The sequence below is a fragment of the Protopterus annectens genome, chromosome 3.part1 (genome assembly GCF_019279795.1).
Source record: "Protopterus annectens isolate FY-2018-M chromosome 3.part1, PAN1.0, whole genome shotgun sequence".
NCBI lineage: Eukaryota > Metazoa > Chordata > Ceratodontiformes > Protopteridae > Protopterus > Protopterus annectens.
In genome coordinates, this window is record NC_056732.1 from 126,747,022 (window position 1) to 126,770,689 (window position 23,668).

The window sequence follows — 23,668 nt, forward strand, 5'->3', positions numbered from 1 at the left end:
TCCACCACAGCAGCCTGCGCCAACAACTTAAGATGTTGGTTCTCCAGACAGACAAGGAGGAGAAATGACTATGAAGAGTCTTGGGGACAAATGCTTGACAAATCGAGCAAGCAGTATGATCGTGAGAAGCACCCAAGCAAAAAAGACACTGCTCGTGATGGTCCTTGTGGGAATTCTGTCTCCCACAATGACATTTTCCCTTTCTGGATGAGATGTAAACTAACAAACCAAATGAAAAATGAGATAAGAAGAAAACCCCAATTGGTCACTTATCTGAAAACAGCTTCATAACCAGCAGAAATGGAGTGTTCAGACTGACTATTACAGACAGCATTTGGAAGAGGTAGCTGATGATGTTATTGGGGTTAGTCAAGTTAAATTTCTACCACATTTGAAAAAAATGCTTCTTTTAGGAAAACCAAGTATCACTAATAATAATTACTCTAGAGTTGTGGTGCTGCAGTTTAGTAACAAGTTCCCTGATATAAAAAGGATGATTAGAAAAAAATGGACAAATTTCTGATTTGTTTGATTTGATTGGTAAAGTGGATGATTCCCCCAGTTAAAAAGGGAGAAATTTAAAATCCCAGCTGGAAGATATTAGAGAGACAAACAGAGGGGTTTGTCAGCTTAACAACAGAGGTATGAGAAAATTCAAGCAATGTATGTACACTTACGACAGTGTAAACTTGATCATGAACCTGATCATGGACACTACCCCAATGTTATAACAAACAAGGGCATGTAAGACTGTAATACCAGGGAGGTGTAGTGTACACTGCTATATGCTTGACATGTCCTGCATTCTATGTGGGCAAGCCTGAGAATCCCGTGAGGGTCAAAATTTATCAACACAATTATACCATTAAAGTGAAGAATATAAACTGTGTAAACATGCTAGGGAGTTGGCTGATTTGAAAAAAAAAAAATTACATTGTGGAAAGGGTTAAGCCAGACTATGGGGATAATTAATTGAGAAGCACAGATATAGGGAGCTGTACTTGCAGCTAACTTTGAATGCTGTTTCCTCACCTGGATTAAATGGAGAAGTGCCCATCAACAGTGTTTTATTATTGAGATCAGCAAAGTTGTAATATTAAAAAACTAAAAAAAAAAATTATGTGCAACTTAAGTGCGACATCTGATTTATTTATATGTTTTTATGTGGTAATTTCTGCTCATGTGACATTCTGTAATGCATTTAAGACTTGGAAGGAAGTGAGGTTTTAATTTTGATGAAGTTCCAATTGTGATAAGTTTGGAACGAAAGCACTTAATCCAAATAAACTGGTAACAGTGTTTTTTTAAGAAATACAATTAAAATAAGGTGGAAACCCAGCACTCATTAGAACTACCTTATTTATTCTAGTCTGAAGTTCTCACAGAATACAAGTACAATGCTTCCAGATCAAAAAAAAAACTTCTGCAGTTGTAAAAGGTGCTGTAAGCCTTTTCCTTTTATTTTAACTGTTTTAATTGAGCACATCTAACTCAAAACCTAGACTCCCCTGTCCCTAGCCACCTCCACCATTCTCCTTTCCTTCAGTAAGCTGTTACCATTCCAGTAGTGGGCTCCTCTCCATTAGCATGCTCTAAGTCATAATGCTACCCTCTTCTCAGTCTCCACTTCAATAACTTTTCCCTTTTAACCTTACAAATCCTACCGTCACATAAAAAAATAAACACATCATATCACAACCTATTTTGTGATACTTTCCTGTTTGCCCAAAACTCCTCCCTGACATCAATATTCTAAATAAAGGTCTTAATCTTTTCAGTCACATTATTAAAATGGCTTCTTTTGTCTCCACCTCTAGACTGTTAATGTGACCACTTTGTCCACCTATACACAATCATGGAACAATTATAAATCTGTGAAAATATTTTACTCTTAGTATCAGTGGCTTAAACAGTTAGCAGACCTACTTCTAATGTTGGAAGATTAAAAGGCTAGGAAGTCCTGATTCCTCACTTGGTGTTTGGATTCAATTTTTTCCAGTAAAGACACTAAAGTACAGCATGGGGGGAGGGGTACTGCTCTCTTAAAATACACTACTTTGGATAAGATGTTAAACGGAGGTCCCAGCTCCTGAGCTGGTGGTAGCTCTGTTTGATGTAAGATCACATGGCACTTACTGATAGGAGTTGGGAAATTTCTCCTGGTGCCTTGGCCAAATTTCCTCTGATCAGTATGAATACCACTTTAGATCTTCCCTAAAAAAAGGCCAGGCACAGTTGGACTAACAAGTCATCAAAAGCAAACACATACACAGATATATAAATAAATGGAGTCTGTGATCTCTATTACTATGTGGTTCAACTCCACAACTCTTTTCTAACTAAATGACTATAATGCCATGTTTTCAGCAGTCCCTCCCAGAAGCAAAGGTATGTATTCAAGTACCCATTACTTGAATTTCACTCTTACTTATTAACTCTAGAGAAAACATAGGGGTGTGACAGAGTTGTATGTAACCAGGCTAATTAATGCATGGTACAAGTAACTAGCCTTACCAACATTGTAATTTATTACACTTTTCTTTTAACTTTCACCATACCTGGCGACAAAATCCCTGCTAACATCAAGGAAGATGAAGAAGCACTCATCGTTAGGTGTATATGCTTTGTGAGCACGAAGAGTCCTTTTCACCTCACACATTGTTTTCAGATCAAACACATGAAGGTCAATTTCTTCAGCAATAGGAGGAGGATGCAGGGGATCTGTTATGAGACAGTTCTTGGGCCAAGCTCGACTATTCACATACAAGTATCTGTCGTGGAATAGGAAAGAAAGAAGCTTAAGTTGTATTTAGACTGTTCTACTTTGTCACAGTGAAAAAAAAATGTAAAGCAGACCAATCATGCTAACTGAATGAAAATAAATAAGCTTGCTAAGAAACACTCGCAAAACAATCCCATATGGTCACACAAGGAGGGCCAACTATAACTTGTTAGTTTTGTTCAATGTAAAACTTAAACAATGCTCACCATCCTTTCTCCATAACTTATTTTACCCTGTGAGGTCCTACAATTACTTTCTGATACACACAACAATTTACAATGACAAATAAGAGGTTAAACTTAATTGCGTCTCTGAAGAAAAATTTTGCTTTATTTAATACACACGAACTTAATTTCACTTGTTATTCAGCTTTTCTAGGCAACATTTAACATTTTCTGTGGCACAGCTGATAGCACTGCTGCCTCACAGCAAAACTTTCCCTGGTTCAGTTCTTGGCTGGGGTGCCTTCTGTGAGGAATCTGTATGTCCTCCCTGTGTTTGCGTGGGTTTCCTCCAGTTTATTCCCACATTCCAAAGACAAGCAGTAGGTGGGCTGGGCATTCTAAATTGCCCATATGTGTGAATATGTGGTGTGGAAGAACTATTGCGGCAGGGTCAGCCACCTGATGGTGTAAACCTTGGCTCTAGATCACTATCACCGTCAAAGTGACACCCTGACCCCATGTTCAAAATGGGAAAAAGGGGTCGTGGATGAATGGATGGATTTTAATCTTACTCTCCCATCTAATAGGTTGCCTAAGACTTAAGTTTTCAACAAACATAGGTAAACCATTTCAAGTCTAGTAAAAAAACCCTGTTCAAAACTTCCCTTTATCTTCAAAGACAGCAAGACAAGATAGACTGGGAGAGAATTTGAAGCTGCACATCCAATTATCTAGGTTTACCAAGAAGATGGCAAGAGTGCTATTCTGCTTGACATGTAGGGGATGTTTGTTCCAGAGATCAGGGATAAATTGGAATATAAACCTACATAAATTTTTCACTCCAATGTGTCTTATTTATAATTCTTTTAACAGAGCATCTGATGTACCATTAACTCTGTGAAGGAACAGGTGATCCAATAGGTTGGATTTTTCTTGGCACGAAAAGCTAGACATACATCTCCATGGAGGAGTCTGTAAGAGACTGAGTATAGAGAAAGGGCTGCCAAATCTCTCCTGATAACTACGATTTTTGAGGCCACTAATCTTTTTAGTTATGAATCTCTATGGTCTCAAGTTGTGCGATATGCTTAGATAAATACACACCAAAAGGTGTATTATATTCAATAATGAGACTGACAAGATAAGAGAAAAGGGGAATTAAGACTTTTTTTTTGGATCTACTGGAAATGCCTTTGGAAATTACAAGGGTCAGAAAAAAGGCTTTCCAGACTACTGCGGAGACATGATGGTCAAATGATAAGGAATTATCTATGAGACTACTTAGATTCCTTACAACAGTGTCTGACTGGATTGGGGTGCATTTCCTATATGGCAACTGAAACTGTTTTGTCTACCAAAATACACTATGCAACATTTTTTTTTTTTTTTTTTTTTACATATAATTTGATATCGTTGTCCTTGCACCAACTGTTAACCTGGTAAATCTATGATGGAGCAATTGTGAGTGAGACGAAGGTCGAACACCAACACCTAATTTACAGCAATTTGCAAGCTATGTTAACCGTAGGCCAGGAGAGCTGACCTGCAGGTGTCAGAAACAAATGCCAAATAGGAGAGGGCACAAAACTGAACCCTGTAGTACACCATTGGTAATTTTTTTTGTTTTCAGAAGTGGCACCTGCTACTCTAACCACATGGGTTCTGTCATACAACCAGTTAACTATCCAACACACATTATAAGGATTTATAGTCAGCATAACCACTATTCATTCCTTCAGTTACTTTTTCAAAGAAATGAATGAGGATAAACTGAAAAGGGGTGCAGAATTAAAAGTTTTCAATGCCCAGACTAATGAAGTCTGAGATATTGTGCCCCACAGCTTTACAAATGAGGCTAGTAAGACTAATGTGTTTATAGTTATGAGGTCTGTGGTAGGCCAGCCCTTTAAATTTTACATTATAAATTAACTTCATTTTTTAACTGTTCTATTACTTCTACCCAAAACAAACCACCACAGTCACTAAACAATACAATAACAACCTTACTATCGAGGAAGAGGTTATTTTACTGCAATGCATAACAAATGGGTGCATGTAACTCATACCTAACTCAATGCAAGCCAGTATCTGTCCACAGGGGTACAGTCCAAGAGTCAAACTACAGCACCCCCATAGTAAAATATGAATTAACCACACCCAACAAAGAATCTGATTTTAATGATGTTTTATACGATTTATGCATGTTTTCACGACTACAGAACTGCACTTTTTTGCAGTTCATTTACAATGTGCTCTATAATGAATTCAACTCACAGCATCAAATCACATAACATTAATTCGAGTAAAGTGGAAAACAAACCTTCGACATTATACAAACCTATGGAAGATAGTCTCACTGAGTAACACACGCAGCTTCCCCTGCAAACCCACCACCTTGCTTAAATATACTTAACTACACAGAAAATGCAAACAGCTACATGAAAACTTGGTCCTACTCCCATCTACAGACTTGTGATCCCTAAAATACAGAAACATAACTAGCTGAAGTTTTGATAAGTAAAAGCACTCAAAGACCATATAAATTATACCATCACATAAAATTAAATAAAACAGTAGTTTTTAATAAACACATTAAACAACAACCTTTTGCTGTTCAATTTATTTGATACAAAGAAGTTCTTTCTATTAAATTGTCAAAGATGAAATGGTATGCTTTCTTTTATCTGCTTTAGTAGCACACTTTCTGTACGATTTCCTCAATCACAACTCCGCATATGCAAAAATAAAATTTTGCTGCTGTGGTAATGTAGTGTTGTTGCAGTGCTATTTACTAATTGTGGGTAGGATAAAGACACTATCCTCCAATTCAGATAAATAGGTCATTTCTCATAGGTGGAACCAGTATGTGTTAAAAGTGGGTTGTGAATAAATGAGAGGCAACTGTTCCTTATACACAGTACACTGAGTCAAAGTGACCTGTGTTTTGCTTTTCAAGCCATGAAAGACCCAATCCACCCCCCCCCCCATTTCTTTGTAAAACTAGTCGCTCTACAAACACCTGCACTGAGGACTTAAATGTACAGCAACAAGACTGGAGGAATATTTACTATGATTTTTCAGGTCAAAGTGTTACTTTGGCTACCTTTAAAGCCTGTCATGATAACTACACTAGGACTATCATGCGCAGATCTGCTCAGTTTGGGAGCAGGTAAGGTAAAAATATAATTAATAAAAACATACAAGTGGCATCCAGCGCATGCTTTACATAAAAAGTGAGTAAGAAGTTATAAAAAAGGTTTGTACTCAAAATAATGTTTTATCTGTGTTGTCCACCTTCATTCTTCCTCAACTGATGGGTTTGGATACGACTGGGCTGCTTCTACCAGATCATCAGATACAAGAACTCTTAACCTCCTCCCCTTTATCCATAATGCACCATCAACTTAACATACCTCAGCTTGAGTTTGCTACCCCACTAGATATAAAGAGACAACCTATTACATAAATTAACAAAAGCAGAAATTAAATAGGAAGCTGGAGCTCAAACAAGGAACAGGATTTCCTGTACAACTCATAGATCTTTCCAGAAGTAAAGGAAGGGGGGCAGCAGGTGGGCAGGAAGTTGAGGAAGAATGAAAGTGGAAAACACACATGGAACATTGTGAGGAACTTTTTTATCTGATGATGCCCTTTTCATTCATTCCTCAACTGATGCGACAGAATCCCCAACTAATATAACCATGGCAGGCCCTCATGGAAGGACATTCCAAAGAACTGCAAACCCAAAGGCCGCTGTGTTCCTGGAAATTAAATATAACTTGCAATGACCAATAAAGGTGTGACAGTTAGTCCAAGTTGCAGCTGGGCAAATGTCATCTAGGGAAGCCCTTGACCAAAAACTGCCACAGACCTCATAGACCGAGGTCTAGGAGGCTTGGGCAATGATAGACCTTTTAACAATCAAAGAAAATACATTCATTTAAGCATATGGCCAATGTAAAGTACAGTTGTGTAAAATCTTAACATAACAGTAGATATCCTTTCCTTCACTGTTGCAGTTTTCCTAATGATTGCGACACCCACCAGTATACAAAAGCCTACTGTTGCTTTAGGGTACACCGCAGGTCGCACACATGCTCCTCACATAGCATAGGGCATAAAGGTGACATCTGGATGTACCATCCTCAGAACTGAAAGCCCTAGTCGGAATGGCAGTCCAAGAAAAAACAAGAGGTAACCAGTACATCTAGGAAGGAAATGGACCAGGGGGAGGAGGGAGGGAGTGAATACTGCAACAGTGAAGGGAAAGACATCTACTGTTATGGTAAGATTTTACACAACTGTATTATGTCCTTCCATTCATGTGCTGCAGTATTCCTAATTACTGGGAGAGTGCCAAACCTCAAGAAGAAACTTGGGAGGAGGAGGAAGGATCAGCAGAGCCCTAAAGGGAGCCATGAAGTATGGCCCTAGCAAAATCAGCTCTAGCACTGGAGATTCCATCCAACTTTTAGTGCTTGGTACAAGTATGCAGAGAAGTCCAGGTAGCTGCCTCAAGAATAGAGTTAGTATCCAAACCCTTGAAAAAAAGCACTAGAAGAGGCTACGACCCTAGCAATGAGCCCTCACATACGAAGGAAGGCTCTTACCATGAAAAGTATAACAAAAACAAATAGCCTTTGATATACAAGAAATAGTTTGCTTAGATATAGCCAATCCTAGGGACCTCGAATGAAAAGAAACAAACGGATCGATTTTTCTAATATACTTAGTCTTATCAAAATAAAATCTGAGTTGTCTATGCACATCCAAAGTATGCAGCACCCTCTCACTGGCAGATTCTGGAGAGGGGAAAAAAGAAGGCAAATGGATAGACTAAGTGAGAACTCATTAACCACCAAAGACATAAAAGAAGGATTAGTCCACAAGGACATGCTGTCCTTATGAAACGCCAAAAAAGGAGGAAAAGCCATAAAGGCTTGAAGCTTAGACACCCTTCTGGCAGAATTAAGGTCCAAGAAGAGAACAGTCTTCCAAGAGCAATGTTGCAAGGAAGCTGAAGCAGCAGGGTCAAAAGGAGTCTGAGTCAACTTCTCCAAACCAAAATTAAGATTCCAGGGAGGAGGAACAGGCTTCCTGGGAGTCCTAATATGAAGGATACCTTTAAGGAATTGTTTAGCTTCAAATCTAGAAGCTAAAAGAGGAGATAAAGGCAGACAAGCAGAGACAGCTGATAAGTGAGCCTTAACAGAAGAATAGGCCAAACCAGTATTGAGCAATTCTCACAAGTAAGAATGAACCAGAGGAACATCCACAGTAAGTGGGATCCAGGTTACGAGAGAGGCACCAAACAGAAAACCTCTTCCCATTTAGATAAGTAGGATTTGCTAGCATTGGGTTTCCTGGCCTCCTGCAGGACCTTCAGCATGTCCTCTGAAAAAGGTGTCTATGTATAATCAAAATCCTATCACCCACAGTGTTAGGTGATTAAGTGGTGAGGTGGGGATGGATGAGAGTTCTCTAGTCTTATGTGAGTAGATCCACCCTGTGAGGTAACTTGTGATGACTGCCCTTGGCTAAATGCAGAAGAGAGAACCAATGTGGTCTTAGCCAAAAGGGAACCACCAACAAGATTTTGGAAGAATCCTGAATAAGACTTTTGGAATACGAGGAAGGGGAGGGAATGCATAAAGAAACATCCTTTGTCCAAGAAAAAGAGAGGGAGTCCACCTTCCACACCAGAGGACCTAGGCCTCTGGCACAAAACAGAGGAAGTTGTCTATTCAGAGGGGAGGCAAACAGATCTGTCCAGAAACACATCTCTGTGAAGCATCCATTTGTGGGCTTCAGTTAAGGCCCTCAGTGTTCACAGTGTTTTGACCTGAGGGAATGTAAACTGCCTGAACACTCAGTTGATACTGGACAGAAATATCCCATACCACGAGTGCCAACCAGCAGAGATGGTAAGATATTGAACCTCCTGTTTGTTTACATATCACATCACTGTGGTACTGTCTGTAAATACCTTAACAGGTCCTGGGGAGAAAACAGGATGAAAAGCCTGAAGAGCCAGCAGAAGAGCTCTCATCTCTTTAAAACTGATGTGCTCCTTCTGCTGAACAGGCGACCACAGCCCCTGTAGATTTGGAGAGCCAAAACCTGCCTCCTCATCCTACATTTGAAGTGTCTGTGAACAGTTCCTGAGAGGGAAGACGGGGATGAAAAGGGAGCCCTGGATTTAGAGACAACTGCAGGATCCACCAGTGAAGTTCCTTCTTGTGACAAGGAAGAACAGGAACTACAAAGTTTGGAGGATGTGCATGTTGAAGCCAAACTAACTTCAGAAACCACTGAAACTTTCTCATGTGGAATTTGGCCAGAGGGAGCAAAAACCCAGAAATCTCAGAAACTCACTGGCTGTAACAAAGGCCAGGGGAAGACTAGTTTGAAAGAAGGAAATGACAGTTAAGTCCTTGGGAGGAGGCAGCATACACACCTTCTGAATCCTGCAACCTACAAAAACATGATCCTGAGGAGGAGTCAGAGAAGACTTTTTGAAGTTCATTGTGAACCATAGGCTCTGAAGAAGGGAAAGAGCAAAATTAAGATTTTACAACAGGATCTCTGGAGAGTAGACTAGAATCAGCAGGTCATCCAAGTAAGATAATACTTGGATCCCCTGAAGCCTGAAAAAAGCAATCACAGGAGCAATGCATTTGGTGAATACCCTTGGGGCAGTAGAAAGGCCAAAGGGCAAAGCAGAGAACTGAAAATACCAGGAAGCAAAAATGTCATAAAAAGGGGATGGATCGGAATATGTAAATAAGCATCCTTCAGATCCAGATACACCATATAAGCCTGAGGAAGCAAAAGAGGATAGAGTTTAAAGAGACGACAATCGAAAAGTGGGCACCTTCAGAAAATTGTTTAGATGAGAGAGGTCTAGAATTGGTCTCAAAGTACCCTCTTTTCTGGGAAATAGAAACATTCTGGAGTAAACCCCCCTCCCCATTTGGGACACAGGCATCTCCTGATTAGTATCCTGACATAAAAGGACTCAAAGTACCTCTGGGAAAAAAGAGAGTTGCTCCCAAGAAGGCAGAGGAATGTCCATAAAAGGGGGATGGGATTTCCACACCATGAAATACCCCTGACGAATCATGGACAGAACCCATGAATCCTGAGAAATCTAAAGCCAAACAGGAAGACAGAGAGAGAAAGGGGAAGAGAAAGAGGAATGTGGCTGGGAAAAGATGGACAGTCAGACAGCACTGGCTTATCTGAAAAGGAAGACTTCCGAGTCCCTGAAGTCTGAGTAGCCTTAGTAAGAGGAGCCCACTTACCACTCTTTTTGCCCTGAGTAGGACAGCAAGATTGCCAGTGAACAAAAGCAGGCTTACTGGGGTAGTTTTCTTTAAAATTTAGGAACAGGAGAGACAAACACGTTTGAGTTCCTGTAAGGTCTTCCCCTTACCATGACAGGACTTAAACCAGCAGCCGCTTCCCCCCACTGAGTGGCGCAGAGCTACATTTATCCCACTCCACAAGGGGGGATCCACCTTGGATCCCGGAAACTACCGTCCCATCAGTCTGACGAGCCTTATCTGCAAGGCCATGGAGCGTATTATCATTGAACTTATAAACAAAGACATTGGCAACCTTCAAACACTGGACCCCACCCAGTTTGGGTTCGTGAAGGGCCGATCTTGTCTCCTGAACCTGATTGACTTCTTCGAATCAGTCTCCAGAGCCATGGACAAGGGGTGGTTCATACAGCCTATCCAGACTTTGCCAAGGCCTTTGACACCATACCCCACTCTGGAATCATAGATAAACTTACTAGGCTGGGCATTAATCCCTACGTCACCCAATGGATTGCTAACTGGCTTACTGATAGAACCCACACTGTAAAAGTAGCCGACTCCAAATCCAGCTCCAGACAAGTGGAGTACCTCAGGGTTCAGTCCTGGGACCGCTCTTGTTTGGCATCTACTTCTCTGAAGTACAGGCCAACACTAAGGGACTCTGGCTAACAAAGTTCACAGATGACTGCAAACTGGGAGCCATTATTGAATCCCCAAATGATGTGGATACTCTACAAAAGGGCCTTACAGAAACAGATGCTTGGTGCCAGAGCCATGGGCTCTAGCTCAATGCCAAGAAATGTATAGTTATCCCATGAATTACCATATAGGTGGCAGTACACTAAACACCAAAAGTGTGATAAGAGACTTAGGGACACAGGTGGACAGTGATCTCACCTTCGATAACCACATCGCCACAACAGTCAGGAAATCCTTCTATGTGGCACACCTCATCATTAAGGGCTTTTCATCCAGAAAAAAGGAGGTCATTGTCCCACTGTATTCATCCCTCATTAGACCCATTATAGAATACAACATCCCGTTTGGTATGTACCTCTCAAGACATCTGCAACAACTGGAAAGGCCGCAGAAATTCCTCACTAAAAGAATCACAAGCCTAAAGCAGATTCCCTACTGTCACCATCTTAAAAAACTCCAGCTATACACTGTCGCATATAGTCTACTCAGTGGCGATCTCTTCTTAACATACAAGGCCATTTCAAACCCAGAGCTGCTGGACATGCTACACTTAAAGAAATCCCAATCCCTCAGAACCACACGCTCCAGGGATCTAAACCTTGTCATCACAATAAACAAAACATGCTGGAGGGATAGGTTCCTGACCCAGAGACTCCCCAGACTCTGGAATAGATTGCCCATACATGTCAAGCAGAGTGCCTCTTTGGCCCTCTTCAAAAGGAACCTTGACGACTGGATGGGAGAAAGGAAATTCACCTTGGGGATCACGTCAGTCACCCTGCTAGACAGGGCTTCAGGGAAGTAAATAGTGTGGGAAGAAATAGCCAAGGAATTGTTATGGCTAGGCTTGTATAGGCCCTAGGGCTGACAGCCTAGTACCAACCTATGAACCTATAAACAGGTGTTTATTATCAAAAGGGGCATCCATCAACTTAAACTTGATATCATCAAGCACTGGCTGAAGTTGAAGCAAAGAATACCTCATCAGTGAATCAAAAACAGCAGCCCTAGAAGCAGCATCTGCTGCATCATAACTACACTTGATGGAATGATGAACCACCTGAGAGGAAGTCCCTAATAGGGAAAGAGCAGATGTTTTACCTTCAGAATCTGGGAGATCAGAAATAGCTTGGCAAGCCTGAGATAGGAGAGCCAACACATACCTGGACATATGGGTCTGAGAATTAATATCCTAAAAGCCAAGGTAGCTGAGGTGTACACCTTCTTACCTGGCCTTTCTTGCTGTCTTTATCAGAAGGCATTAACTTGGGCAAAGGAACAAATGAGAGGGCTTATCAGAGGCTACAGCCACCACTGAGGGGTCAGCAGCAAGACATTTGTACAAAGAGTTACAGTCCTCAGGCACCCAATAAAACCTAATAGGTTTCTTGACAGAAGGGGGCAGAGAATCAGGAGCTTTAGAGGCCACTGGAAAATCCTTTCAACAAAGCTGCCAAAACATGAAGAATAGCAGACTGTTTCGGATAATCCATCCACAGCAACTCATAGTACCTCTTACAAATTTCAGAGATCTGAGCACAATCCCATTTAAAAAAAATACCATCATTCTAGAGATTGTCCCCAAAATAAATTTCTTCAAAGAGAATATCATGATGGTTACAAGTCCTCTTCCTCTAACCCATAATCCAAAGGAGAAGGAATTTGGAAAGAGTAAGCAAAGCATTCCTCATCAGAATCCAACTTTTCCTCACAGGAATCCTGTTTCCTGAGCTTTTTAAGTGGAGTAGAGGACTAAGGGGGGGCTGGAACACAAACCCCCTAAAGTGGTTTTAATGCCATCAAAGCATTAAACAAAGCCTGAGTGAAGGCCTGCCCCTCACTCTGTCGATCCCTAGGAGCATGAGAGACATATTTAGTGTTTTGTTTTTTCTTTAATGGATGTCTGCCCTGTAACACTTCAAAGGCTCTGACCCAGGATGGCATTCAATTCAATAACAGTAGTAGGGACATCTTCCCTAACTAAAATCTGAGAAGCACTCCTAGGCCCCTCAGAAATAACCAACCACAGTTCCCTCTGAATATCCGAAAAACACTCGCAAAGCCTCATCGAATGTGCTGAAAGTTGTATCTGTGCTAACCTCCAACCTGGTCGAGGCGAAGGAGTTAGATAAAGCTGTGCGAGCCTCTGGGTTCTCACTGACCTCAGAAGAAATGTCAGGCAGAGGGTGGACAGCAGAAGAATCTGGTCTTGGTTTCTTAACCTTTGTCTTACCTAACTGCTGACACTTGGGGCAGAAAGTTCCTTGCACAGTATCCTGTGTGAAACTCTAGAGTTGCTGATTCACCAGATACAATGCTAGGGAATATTGCCTAATATGCAGTACGAAACCTTGACAAATGGAGCATATGGTCATGAGAGGCACCCAGACAAAATAAATACTGTTCGCGGCAGTCTTTATGGGGAATCTGTCTCCTGCACTAGCATTTACCCTTTCTGGATAACATGAACCTCCCAAAGCAACCATAAGTTAAGAAAAAATGAAACCCCAATGGGGTACTTATCTGCAACAGCTTAGTAACCAGCAGACAGGACACTGGCGTTCAGACCGATGATCGAGAAAGGCATTCTGACTGGCTACGACAACGTAGGCATTTAGACAGATGATCAAGAGATGCGTTTAGAAGTTCCAAGGATGCTACTTCCAGACATCACCTTTATGCCCTACGCTATGGGAGGAGCATACATGTGACATGCGGTGTACCTTAAAGCAACAATATGCTTTTATATACTGGCCGGACGTTGGGCTACCGAGGCAGAGAATCCCAATTGTTAGTAATACTGCAACAAGTGAACTGAAGGACATCTTTGGATATTGGTTTGCCCAATCTGTTAGGAGAAAATTAAAGAAATAGCCAGGTTTCCTGAAGTCTTTGGTTCTGTGAAAATAAAAGTGAAGTTGCCCACACACATCCAAAATGTGGAGTATATACTCTCCCTTATTTGAATTTAAGAAAGAAAACTGGTAGATTGATGACCTGGTTTATGTTGGACTCAGGAGCTACCTTAGGCAAAAAAAAATAGAGTTCAGACACTCATCTAGCAGAGATGACATCGACCAGAAGAATGGTTTTCCAGGACAAAAAGTTTAGTTCTGCTTTGGCTGAAGGTTTGAAGGGAGCTTGTGTCAAGGCCTGAAGCTTGACAGTTAAAGAACAAGGAGGATTAATATATTTTAACAGGGGATCTAAGTAAAAAGGCTCCCTTGAGAAAGGCTTTACATAGTTTACAAGAAGCTAAAGGTACAGTTAATTTTGCCCAGGTGGAAATTAGAAATGGCAGCCAATTGCACTTTAACACTTGATAATCTAGCTGAAGCTAACTGAAAACTGAAGCTAAAAATTCAAGGACAGATGGTGCAGGTACTGAGAAAGGGTCCAGGACCTTGCTAAACTATCTTCCATTTGCTTTGGTAAAGCTTTCTAGTAGAAGCTTTTTGAGAAGATAAGATATGACATCCTGGGATGGAGAGCCTGGACTGTCCAGTAATCAATGGACCATGCAGTCAGTTTGAGGCCTGTTAAGTAAAGATGAATCATAACTGTCAGGAGAGACAGGAGGGTCTGAAGTTGAATCCAATATCCAGGGAAGATGTAGAAGGTGAGGCTAGAGGAAGGAGAACCACATCTAAAAAGGCTGGAAGGATGGTACAATAAGGATAACCGTGCTCTTCAGCTAGAATGTTTTCTGTAGAAATTTGGGAATAAGTGGTAATGATTGGTAAGCATAAAGAAGACCGGAGGGCCAATCGTGTACTACAGCATCTCTCGGTGACTCCCCCATTGGAGGGATCCAGCAAAGAACCTAATGCATCTGTGGTTGAGGGGAGAGTCAAACAGATCACAGAACAGCTGGCACTATTGCCAGAAAATCCTCTCTGCCATTTTGACATTGAAAGGCCACTCGTGAGGCATCAGAACGGTCCTGCTTGGTTCGCCCACAATCGTGTTGGATTTCCTGGAATGTGCATTACTATTGGAAAGTGACTGGAAGACACTGCCCATTGCCACACTCTCAATACTTCTCAAAGAAGTTAAGATCTGGTTCCTCTCTGTTTGCTGATGTACCAGACCACTGACATAGTCCGTCTCAATGGCAACTGTCCCAGATGGGAGAAAGTCTTGAAGCGCCTGAAATGCTAGGCGGACTGCTCTCATCTTCAGGACATTGATATGTGACTTTGCCTCTTCAGAGGACCACGTTCCTTAGATTATCCTGCCCAAACAGTGCCCTCCCACCCCAACTGGCAGGTGTCCATGGTCACAGTGGTTGTATGCAGGGGAAGAACAAATGGATGGCCTTCGTAGAGCAGATTTGAATGAATCCACCAAAGAAGATACCTCTTGCAAGACTGTGTAATCTTGACTGCAGCAGTCAATGGATGTTGAAGAATGGACCACTGGACTTGAAAGTATCTATTGAAAAATTCACATGTGGAATGTGGCCACAGGAAAGGGGGTGATAGCTGCTGCCATTGATCCCAGGGCTTGCAAAATTAATCTGGCCAGAAGAGAAGAACTTTGAATCATTTTCTTGACTTGAGACCTCAGTGTCTGTAATTGGGAAGCGGGAAGAGAAACTATTTGACTGTGTCCAGATGAGCACCTATGATCTCCAGGCTCTGCAAAGTTGTGATGAACACAAACGGAGCAAGCAGTCCCTTGCCTGCAGAAGTGAGAACCTGATTGGGGGAGTTAGGAGTTAGGAGTTATTTGTCTAAATATGGAAACACCCAGAATCCCAGCAGTCTCAAGTGAGCTGCTACCGCTGCCATGCATTTGGAAAACACCCTGGGGGCTGTGGTGAAACCAAAGTGCAGTCCTCTGAACTGGTAATGACTGGCTCCCAAGCACAGGTACCATCTGGACTGCCTGTTCATTTTGATGTTATAGTACATGTCCTGAAGATATATCGAGCATATCCAACTGTCCTTTTGCAGCAGAGGCAAAATGGACTGAACCATGACTATCTGAAACTTTGAATACTGTACAAACTGATTTAATATGCTGAGATCCAGAATTGGTCTCAAGTTTCATGTCTTTTTTGGCACTAAGAAGAATCTTGTGTAAATTCCGGATTCTCTTTGGTTTGCAGGAACCTCTTGGATGACTTTTTCTATCAACCTTTTTTTTTTTTTTTTTTTTTTTTTTTAATTTAAAGATGCTGCTTCCCTCTGACTGGGTGGATCATCAGGGATTTTCTTCACATTGGTGGTGGTGGGGGGAGGTAGATAAAATGGTATGATATGAGCTCTGGATATGACTCTCTGCACCCTGGAACCTCTTGTAAAATATATCCAGTCTCTCCAGTGAAATTGAAAAATGCTGCCCAACTGCTTCCAGAGGGGAAAAGTCAGGCCTCCTTCCGGCGTATTAAAATAGCTTATCTGAGAAGGAATGCCTGACGCACTGGTTCTATGGGCTACCTCTGACATGAGGACAGCGCTTTCCATTTGAGTTCCTCCCTCTGCCGTTGGGGGAACTATCTCCATGTGAAACTTGAAAAGGACCCTGGGATTTTTCCAAACCACATTTTTCTACCTCCTCGCTGATTCTTAAAGTAAGGTCTTTGAGGGGTTGAAGCATTAACACCCACAGCAAACAGGGTCTTTCCCTCTTGTTCACATCTGGAGAGTTTATCTTTTAAACTTTGGGACTGAACAGGGAAGATCCATCAAAAGGTGCACCGATGAATGAAACCTTAAACGGCTCTGTAAAATCACATAACTGCATCCAGAAATCTCTCCTGATAGCTATGCCTGAACCCACAGCCCATGAAGTACCTTCTGTTGCATGGGAGATGAATCTAATGGATGACTTTGAAACAGACTGGAAGGTAGCCAGTTACGATGAGATTCTACTTCCATCCTTGGTTGGCATGGACTTAGAAAACGATTTGGCAAGCTCTTTGGTCAAATCTCTTTGCAATCCCGTAAAATGTCCTAGGTAATTCAGTGACCCAAGGGAAAAGGACACCGAAGCATACACGTACCCCCCCAAATTTGTCCAAAGTCATGGACTCTCTGTTAGGGGGGTGGATAGAAGAACTCTGTTCTGCCACTTCCTTTTTTGTGGCTGCAGCCACATCCATGGCATTGACTGGGACTCTCCTGCTCTAGAGTGCATGGTCTTTAGGGGGAGATAAAATCTTGCCTGGACATTTTGGTACTGGGTCTACAGTGTCCGGCTCCTTCCGAGCCCGGTGAGAAACAAGGTCGATGAACTCATTAGTTGGGAGGTTGGGGGGGTGTCACCAAAAAGTAGTCAGGCCAGAACCAAACTTCTCCAGGAACACAGACTCCTCCTTAGGTTCATAGGTTGGTACTAGGCTATCGGCCCTAGGGCCTATACAAGCCTAGCCATAACAATTCCTTGGATATTTCTTCCCACAATATTTACTTCCCTGGAGCCCTGCCTAGCAGGGCGACTGACGTGATCCCTGGGGTGAATTTCCTTTCTCCCATCCAATCGTCAAGGTTCCTTTTGAAGAGGGCCAAGGAGGCGCTCTCTGCTTGACATGTATGGGCACTCTATTCCAAAGTATGGGGAGTCTCTGGATCAGGAACCTATCCCTCCAGCATGTTTTGTTCATTGTGATGACAAGGTTTAGATCCCTGGAGCGTGTGGCTCTGAGGGATTGGGATTTCTTTAAGTGGAGCATGTCCAACAGCTCAGGGTTTGACATGGCCTTGTATGTTAAGCAAAGATCGCCTCTGAGTAGACGATATGCCACAAAGTATAGCTGGAGTTTTTTTAGAAGGTCAGCATAGGGCATCTGCTTTAGGCCTGTGATTCTTTCAGTAAGGTATTTCTGCAGCCTTTCCAGCTGTTGCAGATGTCTCCTGAGGTACATACCAAATGGAGCGTTGTACTCTATAATGGGTCTAATGAGGGATGAGTACAGTGGGACAATGACCTCTTTTTTTCTGGATGAAAACCTCTTAGTGATTAGGTGTGCCACATAGAAGGATTTCCTGACTGTTGTGGTAATGTGGTTATCGAAGGTGGGACCACTATCAACCTGTGTCCCTAAGTCTCTTATCATACTTTCGGTGTTTATTGTACTGCCACCTATGTGGTAATTCATGGGTGTTTTTTCCCAAAGGGGATAACTATACATTTCTTGGCATTAAGCTTGAGCCCATGGCTCTGGCACCGGGCATCCGTTTCTGTAAGGCCCTTTTGTAGAATATCCATATAATTTGTGGATTCAATAATGGCTCCCAGTTTGCAGTCATCTGCAAACTTTGTTAGCCAGAGTCCCTTAGTGTTGGCCTGTACTTCAGAGAAGTAGATGCCAAACAAGAGCGGTCCCAGGACTGAACCCTGAGGTACTCCACTTGTCTGGAGCTGGATTTGGAGTTGGCTACTTTTACAGTCTGGGTTCTGTAAGTTAGTCAGTTGGCAACCCATCGAGTGATGTAGGGAATTATACCCAGCTTAGTAAGTTTATCTAGGATTCCAGAGTAGGGGATGGTGTCGAAGGCCTTGGCGAGGTCCAGATAGGTTGCGTGGACCGCCTTACCCTCGTCCACAGCCCTGGAGACTGATTCGAAGAAGTCAATCGGGTTCAGGAGACAAGATCTTGAAGGGGGTTGTTGGGTGGACCAACCACCTTTTTGTTTCCTTTGGAGACATCTTCAGGTGGTGATATGGGGGACCCCTCCCCCTCATCAAAATCGGTGTCCTCTGTGAGATTCCTGTGAGGAATATAAGTGCCTCCTCTTACACGTTCTCTTCTGAGGGACTTTCTCAGTAGGATGCTCTGGGGAAGTATTGGAAGACAGGATGATGTCCTGACGGATCAGCTGGAGACTAGTTCCAAGTTGGCTATCCCAGTGGAAAGGATGCACGAAGCTCAGAACAAAGCATTGGATGAGGAAGGGTCGTCTGATCTTGGGGGGGGGGGGGGGCTAGGGATGTCTCTTCTCTAGTTAAGGAGAAAGCACTCTCTACAACCTCAAAGGCAGAATATCTAGGGGACACAGAAGTTGATGACACAGCAGCCAAGATTTCTCAAACCACCAGCTCCTGCAACCCTGCCAGCACCCCCCCCCCCAGAAGGGTGTCAGACCTGAGCTATCCAGCGCCAAAGCTCCAAGGGGAAAAGACATCTCCAGAAGCTTCAGCGTCAACTCCAAACCCCAAGACCCAGTACTGGTGCTTCAGCTCCAGGAGTCTTCCTGCTCCGAAAGGCAGAGAGCAGGTTGGTTCAAGGAGACCATCAGAGTTGAAATACAGATTGTCTTTGCGTCAGATGAAACCACCCTGTGAGTAGGATACGACAGGAAAAGAGCTACCAAGAGGGAAGTCGACAAGGGATGGCTCTTGGTTCTGGTGGGAGTCAGTCAGGAGAACCCCCATCTGAACCGGTGCTCTGAGAAACTTCCTCATCATCCTATCCACATCTGCTTCTGAAAGACTTCTGGAAGATCTTGGAGATGCTGTGGTGGACAGAGGTCTGGATTGTCTTAGTGGAGATCCCTCCAAGAAAGAGGAAGGGAGCTAAAACAAAACTGGATCTAATAGAAGTGGAGGGGTACACATCCTTGGAGACCTAGATTTCAAAATGGTCAGATCAGAGACAGATGGATCAGACTTCTTATGTACTTCTGGTTGGGGTTCCGATGCAGAAACCAACGTTGAAGAACAGTCAGAAGACGTCTTATGGGACTCTTTTTCCTTAGACATCGACTCTGATTTACTCCTGCCAGTCTTTTTGGTAGAGGTTTGAGGCCTAGCAACTCAGAAGTAGAGGAAGGAAGAAAGAAGGAAGAAGGCCTTTTAAAACTAACTTGTTCCTCCAACTGGTTAAAGCTCTGGAATTAAAATCACAGCAGACTGAACAATTTGGGAAGCTTATTTTAACACACTGTATGGTTGGTCAGCCACGAAATACCACAAGCAACAATACAATTGTTCTTCTTTTGGCTTTTCCTGGTTAGGGGTCACCACAGCAGAACTCTGGTCCGCTAATGACTGGCAGTATATTTTTACGGTGCTGAGGTGCCAGCCTGATGCCCAGCCTTCAACGAAGATACTCCCATTCACGCATGTCTTTCGAACACCACTCAACCACGGGGAGGACATGCAGACTCTACACAGAAGATGCTCCAGCCGAGAATCGAATGGGTGAACCTCTTGCTGTAAGGCGACAACACTACTGCTGCACCACCGCGGCTTACAAGCAACAATACAGTAACAGTTAGGAAAAATATACTTAATTTCAAAGGATGGGAAAAGGTTAAAACTATGAGAGGGAGGTAAGAATAAATAAATGTTCACTTGCAGATAAGATTTCATCATGTTTTGTTTCATTCGGTGCCTACACTTATGTTTGAAGAGGTCATGCGATTATATGTACATCCTGGTCCAGCTTCTCAATTAATGCAGAATTTTTTCACTCAAGTAAAACAGGATATTGTATGCCATTTGTTTTCAACATGGTTGAAATGTTTGTATTTTTTTTATGCAGTTTTCCGATGACTTGCTGGTAAACAAATATACTGTGCTTCACCATATCAGGTGAATACTCTGAGCTTCTGCTGTAAATTTTGCTGAGTACGTCTGATCACTTTACATTTTTATTTTCATAACTATTTTGCACTTTTTTACAGCTGCATGCAACTGATGGACTGATACATTTTCTTGTGCTTTAGTTCTGTTTTTGGTGCAGCTTCTGTAATGTTGCAAACGGAGACTTTTTTTTTCTTTGCTGTTGGCACAGATGCACACTACAGTGCAGTTGCTTGTCTTACTGGAATACTTGTTTTTATCCTGTGGCTCGACAGCAGTATTTTACTATGAGAATTTCACATTTTCCTGCTGTGCATCATGTTACAATCTTCTTTCCAAGAAATATCGCAACAGCCCCTAACATCACCCCTAGTTACCAATGCCAAACAGCTGTAACTTCTTGACAACTTTGGCATTCATCTTCTAGAGTATGCTCTAAATGAAACCTAAATTAGCTGTATGCAACACTTTTCTGTATCTAACAGTGTTGAGGAAAATCCTTAACCGTTATCAGCTGTACTCATTTCCACAAAGGTATATGCTGACTGTTTTAGAATTCACTGGAACTTTGGATAGTGAATGTAGAGACACTTGTATAACCAGCATTGCAAGGCACCACCTTCTGTCATTTGAGCTCCTTCAGGTCCTCACAGTGAACTGGGCTTGTTGTTAGCCATTATAATTGTATACAGTTGTAAAGCTACTATGTACAGTACGGTTATGAAGATGAAGGGAGAGTAACTTTTTGGTGGGGCTATGTTTGCTATCTTTCTTTAGTGACTAACAGGTCCTCCCTTTCCCTCTCTCTGCTTTCTCCATTAGCCCGAAGGTGACAGCATTATGGCCCTTCGTCCCTGCTGGGAAGGGGGAAGTCAAGCAGTGGAGAGTTGGGCTGTCCACCTTCTGAGGGCATAGGTAGTTTCCTTTAAGGTGCTAACATCTCTTGTGCATGCCTGGTACTATCCCTGGGTTTTGCATGCAATGGGAGTCGGCAAGGGTATATCCTTCATTTCTGAAAGTGACAATTCTTCAAGACAGCCATGCCCCTTTGAAGACAGCATTTCTGTAGCATCTCTACTCTCCAGCTGGGATTCTGCAATGGAACTAAGCTACCTGACATGTACCCAGATTCTTCCTAGAAAGAATCAAGGTGGCCAACCTATGTCACTCCTCTATTCACCAACATCAGCTCCAGTGCATACCTAACCCACTACACAAATGATCATCACCTGGGTCATACACAGGACTTCTTCCTTCTATACAAATGGAGCTGGCTCTGTTAGGGTGATGAAAGGAGGGTATGGTTAAACAGACTGCTCCTCAAAGAACTATTGCTATATAGTAAGTACCTTACATATAACTGTATTATTTTCTTTGGAAAGCCTCATTTTAACAGCAAATCATACCGTATAGGTAAATGCCCAAGCAGTACTTGGATACCTAGGAACTGAACAGATATAGAACATACAGGGATACAGAGTCTGAACCTGTCCTTTTTTTAATATATTTTGTGGTACTTTTATTTATTTATTTTATGCAGTTATGTTTTTGGGACATTGCACCATTTTTTAAATTTTACATATGATGCCTAGCTAAATACATTTTTAAGTACGCACACTTAAAAGTTCTTGCCAGCCTTTTGAAGCACTTACTAATGCTTACCTCCCAAACTGAGCAGGGTGTTATGTATATGACAATCCTGGGGTAATTATCAAGACTAACCTTAAAGGTAGCCAAAGTGTTGTCTGACTTGAAAGTAGTAACTTATTCCATAGGCTGGGAATATGTTGAATAAAGAAATATTGCTCCAGTCTTGTTTATTTGTTGCTGTACGTAGAACCAATGGTTTTATGAAGAAATAGGACAACCAAAAATTGGGTCTTTCATGGCTTGAAAAGTGAGACACCGGTGATTCTAGAACAGCCAACAGGTTACTGAGAATAAGGAATGATTGCCTCACATTTACTCACAAGCAACTTCTTGCACGTACTAATTCCACCTGGGAGAAATGCACTTATTTATCTAAATTGGAGGACAGTCTCTTCATCCTACCACTATCTAACATATCTAAACAATCCTATCTTGGTTTGTGATTTATTGCAGAGTTGACTGGTAAGAGAAGTTTTATTTCAATTTATATTGTATTTTTATCACTGCTTTTTACTGTTTGTAGGTAGAAAGGGACTGCTTGATAAGATTTACTCTCATTCATATTTTGTTTTTTTACTTTTAATTTCACTGTTGGTTGTTAGCAAGGGATAGGTTTTAGACAGGCAAGCTGTAGCCACCCCAAGGTGCCTTGACAGCTATAAATTTACACAGACTGCAGAGGAAAATCCTGAGCATATTTAAACAATCCTATCTTGGTTTGTCATTTATTTATCTTTACCGTTAAAAAGAAGTGTGACTGCAAGCAACAGACACAATTTTTGTCTGGCTTGTAGAACTTCTATGGTCAAAACAACTTAGTTTACTGTACTTTATTATTTAGTTGTATATTGCTGATGTGATTTTTTTTCACCAGGGTTGCCACCTCACATAAAGCTAACTCCTGGAGATGCTATTTTAATGTTAAACACACACCGTATTGTTTGGCCTAAGTGCTGTCTGACTCAGAGACTTATCAATCTTTGATACGTTAATATTCATAATGATTGTACAATGAATACTATGTACAGGAAAAGTTCAAATAAATAATAATTGTAAACTAATTATTCAAATGTTCATTCTGTGTGCTTTGGTAGAGTCACAAAAACTACTTGCGCTTAAAAGTATATTTCTGATCAGATCTTGAAGTCGCCAACAATTTGGGCGTCTTCATCAAGAATTCATGAAACAGAGAACTGTACCTCAAATTTTCGCACACCTGCTGCTTAGATCACAAAACACCAAGTCCCACACAATTTCTTTCTTTGGTCCACAAAGAATTCATCACTGAAAGTTGGTTCACACATTCGACACAGGTATAGAAAACAGCTTTAAATAGTTCCTCACCACACTTTGTGTCAATTTTGTAAAAAAATCCTTCCATTGATCCACCACTTTTTCATTTTTTTCCACCAGCTCTCTTTGGACATCACAAAGATTACAGTAGTCACAGTACTTGTCTTTGTCAATATCAACGCGCAACTTGTCTGCCAGTTCTTTGAATAAGCTCCACGTCA

The 23,668-nt window shown here is 41.9% G+C and overlaps 1 protein-coding gene across 5 annotated transcripts in view; it reads right to left on the minus strand.

The window, feature by feature from the left end:
- The window catches only part of FBXW5 (F-box and WD repeat domain containing 5), a 1,165,047-nt gene that overhangs the window by 77,257 nt on the left and 1,064,122 nt on the right, over positions 1-23,668 (minus strand). For 4 of the 5 annotated variants that reach the window (XM_044066651.1, XM_044066649.1, XM_044066650.1 and 1 more), the window contains one exon: positions 2,559-2,771. The exons of the other annotated variant lie outside the window; for it this stretch is intronic. In XM_044066651.1, the coding sequence (XP_043922586.1) occupies positions 2,559-2,771 (213 nt within the window). The remainder of the gene's footprint in view (positions 1-2,558; positions 2,772-23,668) is intronic. 5 annotated transcript variants of the gene reach the window in all.